At 38.5% G+C, this 11,499-nt stretch overlaps 1 protein-coding gene across 2 annotated transcripts; it reads right to left on the bottom strand.

Annotated features, from left to right (window-relative positions):
- Positions 1–988: 988 nt before the first annotated feature.
- On the bottom strand, positions 989–10,757 carry coq7 (coenzyme Q7 homolog, ubiquinone (yeast)). Of its 2 annotated transcripts, none has more exons than XM_041784391.1 (6): positions 10,689–10,757; positions 6,894–7,072; positions 6,503–6,617; positions 6,133–6,272; positions 1,576–1,644; positions 989–1,259 (listed from the first exon to the last, which is right to left on the bottom strand). In XM_041784391.1, the coding sequence occupies exons 2-6, from the start codon at positions 7,002–7,004 to the stop codon at positions 1,182–1,184; spliced, it is 513 nt and encodes a 170-aa protein (XP_041640325.1). In that variant the 5' UTR covers positions 7,005–7,072; positions 10,689–10,757; the 3' UTR covers positions 989–1,181. The 2 variants fall into 2 exon arrangements, with proteins under 2 accessions (XP_041640325.1, XP_041640324.1); XM_041784390.1 differs by lacking the exon at positions 10,689–10,757 and adding an exon at positions 7,610–7,769.
- Between the last annotated feature and the right edge of the window lie 742 nt (positions 10,758–11,499).

Below are 11,499 nucleotides of genomic sequence, written 5' to 3'. Positions count from 1 at the left end.
GCTGCGTTGACTGTGGACTTCAGAAAACACAGTGGACCAACACCAGCAGATGCCATGGCAGCCCAAATCATCACTGACTGTGGAAACCCACCCTAACCCACACTGGGCTTGAAGGAATGTGGATTCTGTGCCTCTCCGCTCCACCTCCAGACTCTGGGACCTTGATTTCCAAATGACATGCAAAATTTACTTTCATCTGAAAAGAGGACTTTGGACCACTGAGCATCAGTCCAGTTTTATTTTTCTCCACAGCCCAGGTAAGACGCTACTGATGTTGTCTCTGGTTCAGGAGTGGTTTGACAGAGGAATGCCACATTTGTAGCCTATGTCTAGGATTCGTCTGTGCATAATAGCTCTTGATGTGCTGACTCCAGCCTCAGTCCACTCCTTGTGAAGCTCCCCCAAATTCTTGAATGGATTTTGCTTGACAATCCTCTCAAGGATGCGGTTATCCCTTATGCTGGTGCACCTTTTCCTACCACACTTCTTCCTTCTACTCAACTTTCTATGAATATGCTTTGACACAGCACTCTGTGAACAACCAGCTTCTTTAGCAATGACCTTTTGTGGCTTACCCTCCTTGTGGAGGGTGTCAATGACTGTCTTCTGGACATCTATGAAGTCTGCATCCTTCCCCATGATTGTGTAGCCTACTGGCCCAGACTGAGAGACCATTTAAAGGCCCAGGAAACCTTTGCATGCATTTTCATTAATTAGCTGATTAGGGTGTGACACCCTGACTTTCCAATATTGAACTTTTTCACAATATTCTAATTTTCTGAGACACTGAATTTTTCATTATCTGTAAGCTATAATCATCAACATTTTAAAAAATAAAGGCTTGAAATATTTCAGTCTATGTGTTATGAGTCTAGATAATATATGGGTTTCACTATCTGAAATGAGTGACAAAAAATAATGAACTTTTTTATGATATTCTAATCTTTTTAGATGTACCTGTGTATATATATAAAAGGTGTAAATGTGCTGAGATCTACAATCATTTTATTTAGAAAGGGTTGACTCCTTAAACTTTGTACACATAAAACACTGAATAATGTAGTACAGTGTCACCTAACAGAGAATGATTTTACAGAATGATTTCAATCTTGCCAAACAAGGAACAAAGTGTGACACACATTGTGTTTGATTTACAATGGTGTAGAATCATGAGTACAACATTAGATACGTTGTGAAACATAAATTGCAGCTTTGCACCCTAGCTGTATTGCATTTTTTAGCAGTGAATATCCAGGCACCTAAAAATGAAGAAAAATACAGTTAAATTGCAGTACTTTGTATTTCCTTTGAAAAAACTGCAAAGAAAACTTCATAAAACATAATCATGACACTTATACTGTATACGTGTACTATAGCTATGTGTGCCTACTGAGTCTTAACTAAGATCAGATTTTTTATAATATCAAAGTTTGAGGATTTTGCAATGAAAACAAAATACTTGAAACATAATAGATCTTACTAAGCAAAATCCAAATCAGCAACACACCAGGTGACTGATGCATCAAGTACGAAAACATAAAAACACATCCAGGTTAAGATTATAAATATACTTACTGTTTCAGCATCATGCTCCAGGCCTGTATCATGATGTTCCATCTCATCATCTCGAAATTCTTTAATTACCTATGAAAATATATCAGAGGATCATTTCTTAGGTTATTCTTGCAATGACATTGCTTTATGTTTGTAACATACATCATTTAGACTCCCTAAATATTAAATGGCTCTTTATGATACATGATTAAGAAAAAAACTGTCTTTGGTTTACCCTCTTTGTAAGAGGTTTACCCTGATCTGTTAAGAGACCAAAGACATCACTGAACATTTCTTGCCCTTATCTTGAGATCTAACAGTGTCCCTAAGCCCTTCAGATTTGATAGAATGGTAACATTTACAGGCAGTATTTCCAAACTGGCAAACACAGACTGCTACCTGCTACAGAGGCCAAGGACAAATGTCAATAGCTTCCTAGATGACAAAAGCCCCTTTTGCATCTGGTATTAAAATGCATCCTGATTGATCCAATCACAAAACAACACTTAAGTTAACATGAGAAAGCATCCAAGATGCATAAAGAACGTGTTGGGTTCTGATTATTGTGTTATGATGTTGGGCAAACTTTTTATTTTTCAATTTGAATGATCTGTGTGGGGGGTAAGGGAAGAGTCCCAGAGAGCAGATGGGAGTAAGGGAAGAGTATAATGGTTTTTAGTAATGCAGTGTGGTAACAGTGTTTCTCCTAGGTGTACAGCCTTGGCTGGGGGGGGGGGGGGGGGGGCTGGACACCAACACCAACACTAACACTTACAGGAATAATGGTGTTCATGTGATTCCTTTAAATTCCAACTGTCAATATAACATTCTATCTATCTATCTATCTATCTATCTATCTATCTATTATATTTTATTTATGCATGCATGTATGAGTGACAGATTTGGAAATGAACTTTTTTGCCTTCCTGCCACATCAGGAGTAACTTTAGGACTGTATCAGACCAGTGTTAGTGTAAAGTTTACCTATGTTGTCAAAAAGGCATCCCCACAGGCAAATGAGTCTGAAATCTGAAAGATCGAACTAATAAATAACCAAAACAAACTATTTAGGAAACCATTTATTGTAACATACAACATATTTATAATTGCTAGGCTAGATTATGTATTTTGGTAAATGGTTTTTATGAGTGATTGTCTTCCAGTGACTTTATCTACTCATTTTCTCTCTTCCATATTATTATTCACACACATTTCATGTCTCTGTCTCCTCCTGTTGTCTCTATGCCTGTGTGATCTTTTGTCAACACTCCTACGTTTATAAAGGTTGAAGAGTTTCTATCATAATCTGCATGTGGACGAGGTTTATTTAAGAGCGTAAATAACGATCATAAATATCGCCAATAGTGTCAGGGGTTATGAGAAACATGCATGCGAAAAATAAAAGGACAAAAGGGATCGTCCACCAGTTTATTGATCCCAGATGAATACATTTTAAAATGATAAAATGATCGTCAGGTGACCCGCAGAGGGGCCCCTTAGCCAGTCTGTATAGGAACTGATCCCCTTCGTTATTCACGGCACACCTGCCCTCTCACACCTGTGAGAGGCCATGCATATTTCTGCCTGCTGTGATGAGACCAGAGGGAGCTGGTGGGGACATGAACCCACTGTCGCTGATTCTGACCACGTTTCCCACTGGTATGTTTTATATGGGTGACTGCAAGATTTTCCTGCATTACAAATGTCAGACTTGTGAGAATTTCATAAATTGTGCGCAATTGCGGCAAACTCATGCAGCAATTCAGCGCTCGTTTAACTATCTCAGATGTAAAACAAGCGGGGCATCAGTTTATACACAACTTTAGAGGATAAATCAGTTGGAGAACTCTCTCTCGTGATACTGAGTCAAAGGATTCCTGCACACACGTGAGCGCAGCTCTGACACAGAGAGGAGGGGGCGGGGCTCTCTGCTCAGTGAGCGGTTTGCTCAGCTCTGCTCATGTAGTCAGAGGGGACGAGCAGAAAACCAGGACTTAGATATTAAATACATTAATATAAACAAGATAAATAACTTTTGTCTATTTAGTTTGTTTAATAAAAGGACCAAGTAAAACCTGTTCTATAGGAAAGTTATCCTTAAATGGCTTCTGTTGTGATCTGGCCCTATATAGAAAAAACAATTAAATAAAATTGACTCGATGTTCAAGGGGGGCGGGGGGTGCCATTGAGAGGGCGGGGCGCCCTCCCAATAGAATGGTAGGGGAATCACTGGTTGTGAGGAAAAAGTTAATTCAAAAAGGAGACAAGCCTTTATAACAAGGAGCTTTTCATCTGTTCTTCAGTGACTCAAGTCTGCAGAGAAGATATACATCTGTAGAGTGACGGATGTTTAGATCACATTTCTAAGATTTGTATATCACAGTCACCACAGCCACCTGCTCTCTTTTTATCCCATCTCCATGTCTGCATCCCTGTCTTTTAATCAGTTAATGTTTGATCTAAGGAGGGGGATCAAGGCTCCATAAATATTTCAAATATCAGTAATGGTCACTAGAAAACTGCTGGTTGTGAATATAATGTTTACTTCTAATCTAATCACAATGACTGCATGTTTGTACGAGGTAAAAACTGGCTCTTAAAAGAGAAGTGCACAAATAAAGTGATGAATTAAAATCTTAAACCTTATCTCTGCAAGTTAAGTGAACCATGCAAAAGAAAAACATGTAAAAAAAATAGAACATACAATTAATAATTGAACACTTTCTGTAGGAATGTTTGGCTAACAAGTGTGTACAAGTTAACCTTGCAAAGCAGACTGATACGTCCGTTTCCTTGTTTCTCGCTGGCTAATTGTTCCCGTTATTCCTCGGTAGCTGCGCACGCACACCTCGGTCACAGCTACATCACGTGTTGTGTTGCTCTGATTGGCCCACAAAGATGTGACAGAACATTCATCCAATCACACTCTGAGTTTTTTCAAAGCCGCTGCCCTTTCCCAAACGCTTAGAATTGAAGGTTTTCCAGGTGAATGTGGGAAACCAATCCATCTGGCGTGTCAGTTTATGTACAAGTGGCAACTAGCAAAAAATTTGGTGTGTTTTTTTTTTTTTTTTTTTACATAGATGATATGATTATACAGTCCATTAAAGGCCTGGATATACTGTTTAAGGTATGTGCGGCAGTGTGTCAAGCCTGTTTCACACTGGCGTGTGAGACGCACATCTTTGCTGCAACACAACTTGATTTTCATTTTAGCTTGCATGTAAGCGAGTCAGGGCTTTCAGACTTGCTGTATGAGCTCCACTTCTCACACATGGGGTATCTAGAAAATATAACATTTGCCTTTTTTTTTCTGTGAGTTGCACAACAGAAACAGACAGAAAAATGACAAACAGAGGGTCATATTTACCTTTTTTAAGCCGATAAAAATTATGAGGAAAGACAGGGCTGTGGCAGCAGGGAGACACATCTAACACGCAGCACACTACCTGTTATGAAAGCCACAACAGTGCAAGCCGGTGCGGACACTCACAGCAGCTGCATGCACCAAAACATACCTCCAATCTGAAATGGGCATAAGAGCTTAACTATATGCTGTTCTGTTTATCTAGAAATTACACTGATCATGTTGCCTAAATGTGACTTTGAACATTGTTAAAAGGGTTAACAGCGTTCATGTAACCCTATGGCAATCAACAGGTTTATTTGTAAAGTGTATGAGTTAATGTATTGCTCTCCACATTTCCCCCACTTAATCTATGTATGTGTGTCTGTGTGTGTGTCAGATATAGACTGTAGAAAGAATTGGACAAACCCCGTGTGACGTCAGTCGTCTGCTTACAATAGGCGGACTCAAACGGCTTTTGAAGCCAATCTGTGGAAGCTTCCATATTGAAATCACGGCCTCAACCAAACTTTGGATCAACCTAACGGTCCACCCACTAAGCACGACTTCCTGTCAGCCTGCTAGCTAGCATTCTGGTTAACAGAAACTGAGCCTCTGCCTGCCAAGTTATCTGTCAATCAAATGAGATGTGCCAATCAGCTTTCATCCTAAATATAATCCAAACGATCGTGGTACAAAAAAATTAATCCCCCCGTACAGTGGGAGCACAATAAGACACTAGCTAATGAGACACGTTTGGTGTTTTGAACCAGGCTGTGAACCAGTTTATTTCTAGTGCCAAAACCGGCTGTTTAACATGTGTTCAGATGGGACTTCCGGTGTTCCTGCAGCCAGCCTCAAGTGGACACTGGCGGTATAGCAATTTTTTGCACTTCTGCATTGGCTTCATTTTTCAGGACCTGAGGTTGCTGCTTGGTGTCAGAGCATCTGTCAGAGGGCTAGACTCTTTGTGTGATGTTTGAAATTCAAAAATGACCTACAGTCCCAAATAGCAAAGAAATACAATTGCTGAATCAAAATGTAATTCCTGTACATACTGTAAATATGCACTGAATTTGTCAGGTACAAATGAACTTTTTTTCAAGAAAATCCTAAAATATTTCACAGAGTGAAAAATGATCCTAATGACAGTGTTCTTCAATACTGTTTCAGCCAACTACAAAGCAGACAGTGTCAGTAATAGAGGTAATAGAGTACAGTGGCTAACTCGCCTGTAAGAGTTCAGTGTATCGTTCAGGATCCTTCTCCATCAGAGCTCTTATTTGGCTGTTATAATGTTCTGAAATACTCTCCTCCACCGCAACAGTGCAGGCCATAGCCCCCTCTTTGCCAAGCAGTGCACTGGATGCACCTGGAGTAAATTTTTACAGAAGAAAAACACAGTTTGCCACAATCTTTGCAGAACAATATTGCACTATTTATGAAAGTGGTTGATGACAGGCATAGTAAAAGTAACCAAAATGAGTTACATCACGAAATACCCAAAATTAGTTCAAAAGTGATGTTTAATTTTATTGCATTTTTTATTCATGCTATCTAATAACTTCAAAATTCTACGGTATACCAATAGACTGTACCAACCTAATACAAACCCAGCAATGTTCCATAGGGGTAACAGTGCTGTGGGGCGAACCCTGTTCTCAGCCAGAATTTCATTGAATTTCTCAAGGTGCTTCTTTTCTTGATCCCACATTTGCTGGAAGAAAAAAGAATGAAACACACTAAAAGTAATATATATATAGATACATATGTATATATATATGTATATATACTATATAGAACCCTAAGACTCATGTCATTTGAAAATAAAAACTGTTCATTTGTTGAATCTTAAAATATCAACAAACATGTTTCATTGTCAGGATATATTTGAGACTGACTAAAGACCAATATCAGAAAGTTATTTAAATGTGTGTACACAGATGTCCGTCCTACACTGAAGCCATGCACCACACACTGACACTTCCTATACCTGAATGAGTGGTCCAGTCCTAGATCGACCCAACACTGCCATCTGACCGGCGTAGATTCGGTTCGCGCCATATTCACCCGCATGGTCCACCCGCAGGATTCGGTCCAGCATCTCCTTTTCCTCACTGTCGCGTGGGGGCGGGATCACACTGTAGCTGCGCGAGCTTAACTGCAGGGGCGCTGTAACAAACAGACTGTAGTTAATGTCATAACAATAGACACAAACAACATTTAACACCGAGTAATGGTTGTTTTACAAGGTTAAAAATCTATCCACACCAGGAACTTTAGCACCTGTGAGACTACACTTAATTTTGAGTTTTGATCTCTCTTTCCCTTATTTAATAGTGACACGAGTGTTTAATATATAAAAACAAATATTTGGTGGCAGTGTTCAAAACCTGTATGCATATTTTTTTGTTCACCCGTGTTTAGGGAAAAGATGAGAATAAAAAAATCTTCAAGGGTTTCATAAAATGTTGGCAGCTGTCTGCTGTTATGAAACACAATGTCCTGAAAACGTGTTTCTGACCCGTAAGCATCACGTTACTATCTTTGCAATAACGAACAATGGTGAGCTGTAACTACCTGCATGTCATTAAAACTATTTCTATATCAAACCCAGATTAAACAGGCTTCGTGTTCTCAGCATGTTTGACATAGCTATTAGCTTTCAGTTAGCCGCCTCAGTTAAATACAGACCTTGCTTCTGCTTACCTCTGCATTTTAAACACTGGCGAATCATCCTCGTGCAGATAAAATAGCCAGTGCTATGTGAAATACTGTCTATGCCTTTCAGGCTGTGTTATGACAACCTGCTGCCAAAGTTATATGTTCGCTGTTGTGTCAAAACTGTCATTGAAAATTTCAGAGGGTGGACACGGCGCATGTATATGACGTCACATCACTGAACACTTTGCACAATACTGTTCCACCCCCTTTGGCATTCTCCGCAGACTACTACTAGTATAGCACGGTTGGAAATTAACCTTTTTATTTTAATTAACCTTATGGTATAATGTAACAGTATATACTATTTGAGTTGCTGTGTTTAATAAAGGGAAATGTTTCAATCCTGAAAGAAAATATTGGCATGCTCTTTGTCTTGTACATAAACAGAAAACAGTCTACCTTTTTTGTTATTTTGAGGCTGGTTGGAGTTTACATTGCAGTCAAATGCAAATTTAAATGTCACTAAACCTTAACTGAGAGGCAAGACAAGCAATGCATTGCTATGAGCTTATATTTTGTTCCTCTGTTTGCTTCTGCACATGTCAAAGCACTTTGTAATCCTATGTTTTTAAAAGTGCTATACAAATTAAGTTATTATATCAGGGGAGTTATCACAATCATAAAGGTTCTGGTGAAAATGTGAGTCTCATTTTGTTGTCACATATAGTAATGTCATTTCTATGTGTCCCAAGTTTAAAGACAGTAGGATGTTTTTAAAAATCTTTGGCATATACTGGACAGGATCAGAGAGAGAATAAATGTACCATTTTCTTTATGGTGCTCACCAAAATTAACACAAATGATTAGTTTCTTGCAGTAATACTGACTTTGAGTGGGGCTCTTTGGTCAGCGAGTGCCAGTAGAGGTGAGAAGTAACAAAGCACAAATATTTCATTACTGTTCTTAAGTAGATTCTTCAAGTATCTGTACTTTATTTTTCTGACCACTTGGGCACAAATCTGTACTTTCTTCTCCTAATACTGACAAGTTGGGCTCATTACTGATTTCTTCCTAAATGGATGAATGAAAGTGTAAATATAGTTCAGCCTGAGGCCACTGAATGTATGTTCATAACTCAAAGAGACACAGAAATTACTGATGTGTAATGATGAGCTATGGATGTGAATTAGTCCATTTTAAGTTGTTAGAACTGAACTTTGAGCAATTGAGGCAAACACAAGATACTTGTGCTCTATAGAAAGGATAAGCGTTCAGCGAAGAAATCCCTTACACAGTTAAATCCTTACTATTTGCCTCCACAAGTCAAGCACATTTCAAGTGTTAACTTGCACAACACTTTTTTTTTAATCATACTTCAAGTTCTGTTGCTGAAATGAAAAACTGATTTGCCTTTTGGAGAGAAGCAAGGTTGCCAAAACTTTGTAAGTTTTTTGATAAAATGTGTTTTAAACAATACAATTTGTCTCAAAAGAGATATGTTAAGTATCACATGGAGAGTACCAAAGCTGTTAAAAAATAGCGTTTTTAAATCTGCAGAATTAACAAAAGAGGTATTTAGTATTATTGATGGTAAAATATATATATACTTTTGTACTTAACCCCTTGACGCCTGTTGTCACATATTTGATACATGCCTTTATGATACCTTTATCTAATCAATATGCTCAATAAATTACTCAAAAAAACTTCTGAATACAATCTGATAAATGATAAAAATGCCCTCAAGAGGATTATCAGTTACCAAAAACATCTAATGAATGAAAAGAGATACTAAAAAAATATTTTAGAAATTTTATGGAAATTTGGATTTTTAAAAAAAATTTTAGTAGAAAGTTAAATGAATATCTTTTAGTTCCAAAAAATTTGAATTTTCTGGCTATTATTTGTGTTTTCAGGCTTTACGGGGTTAAGTACATTTGAGAGTCTGTATCTTTAAACCTATACTTGAGTGAAGTAGTTGAATCAGTACTTCTAACTTAACCAGGGACTTTTTCCACACAAGTATCTGTACTTCTGCTTAAGTACAGAATGTGAGTACTTTTGGTCTCTCTGGCATGTAGGTCTGCTTGGCTCTGCTCATAAAGTCAGAAGGAATGAGCAGAAAGTTAGGATCAGTTCAAGATGCTTACGGACATAAAGACCCTCTGTGACGTTACTTTTATTGACCTTCCACAGTGGCTGTGCAAATTCACCTGACGCTGCTCAAAGATACCCGCATTTTGCTGGTGGCCAATCCCAGTTTCCCACCCTGGAGTGTAGGAAGGGTATTAACTTTGGCTGCTTACCCTTATGCTAGATTATATTGTGTTGCTATTATGGACCCTTTGTATGGACTGATTTGATTCTCTCTGAAATGCAGATTCTTCAGCATAATCAAATTCACAGTCATACCATGTAGGCTTACTTCATTATAAAGCACACTGCAAAAAGATATATTCCCAGAAGAGATGTGGTGTTTTGTTGAATTTTTGTAATGGGGGACTTAGCTTTGACCAAAGGTAACTGTATAGGATCTGTATTGGAGTTTTCTTGCATAGCTCAGTGTTTTCTGTCAGTACTTGGGATGCAAGCTTACTTTCTTTCATGTCGTAGAGAATGGAGCATTGCCAAAATAAAGCCTTTTATCTATTGAAGTCCCCTCATCTGCATTCAGAACATGGCTTTTACTTTATAGCCTGAAAGATTTTTAGGCCCATGCCATGCAGTCACAACATTTTTACAGCAATTGATTTTTCAAGTTAATTTAAAAAGAAATTTTAATCAACTACAATCTTATGTTCTAAAAGGAAAAAAACAAATGGAGTCAGATGATGGGATAAAATAAGGAACTTCTCATGTTTCAGCTTTAAGTATAGTAGGTCATTCTTTTAACACTGCGTTAGACATCATCCATCCAGCCTCTCTACATCTCCTTATTGCTATATAGGTCACAAAATCAGCAGACTGGACAGGTCACAAGTCTATCACATTTCTATAATACAACAAAAACAAACCCACACTTAGCAGGCAATTTAGAGGTCACACAGTCCACCTGACCTAAATATTTTTGGCTTGTGGGAGGAAACCAAGCATTTAAAAAAATAAAGTAAATACACAAAATTACCTTTTGGCCAGACGCTGTGCTTTTTCTATGTCAAACAAATCATGAGTGCACATTTTGTATGAGTTTGTTATGTAAGACCAAACCTGACAATGAGGCAATAAAAGGAGGTGAGAGGGTCAGGGGTGGAGACTGAAGTGAGAGCGAAGTATGTGTTTCTGGTCTACAGATGGCAGTGTTGCACAGATTAAAGCTCTCACATTGAAGTTTTACCTCATGAACTCCAATTCCTCCAAGTGTTTACTTTAACTCAGTTTTAGGGAAATCTGTGTCACTGCCCTACACCACCACCACCACCCAAAACACAGAAAACAACACAAGACAGCAGACAGGACAACTAGATTTGTTTTTCAATAAAAGTGAAATTGTCTGCATTAAACTGAAATAGTTAAATAACTTATATGTTAGCAGGGAGCCTTTCTATTCATCATTATTGAATTATGTCTGAATGACTCTTGTTTCTAAAGAGCAAAAGGCAGAAGTGTTTCAGTAAAGCTTATAAAATAGTGGTGGGACGCAGGAATCTGTGGAATGATGGGGTTGACGGCTGCAGAGCTGTGATGGTCATGAGTAAACAAGGCCAGGACGGTGAATGGCGGGGTGTGCTTTTTTGTCTGTGTGTGTGTGTTTGTGGTGAGACACCGGTTATGTGTTTCCCTATCTGTCTGTCTGACTGTGGGTGGCTATGCATGTGGGGCTGTACATCAGTATGTGTGGGTTGCCTTTGTGCTCTGTGCCTGTGTGTAGGTCCCAGGTGCAAGTGAGGCTATATTCACACCTGCTGCCCCTAAAATCCCGGGGGTCTCAAAGCCTG

The sequence above is a fragment of the Cheilinus undulatus genome, linkage group 4 (genome assembly GCF_018320785.1).
Source record: "Cheilinus undulatus linkage group 4, ASM1832078v1, whole genome shotgun sequence".
Classification (NCBI taxonomy): Eukaryota; Metazoa; Chordata; class Actinopteri; order Labriformes; family Labridae; genus Cheilinus; species Cheilinus undulatus.
Note: the sequence above shows the minus strand (reverse complement) of the source record. Positions and strands in the feature narration are given on the sequence as shown.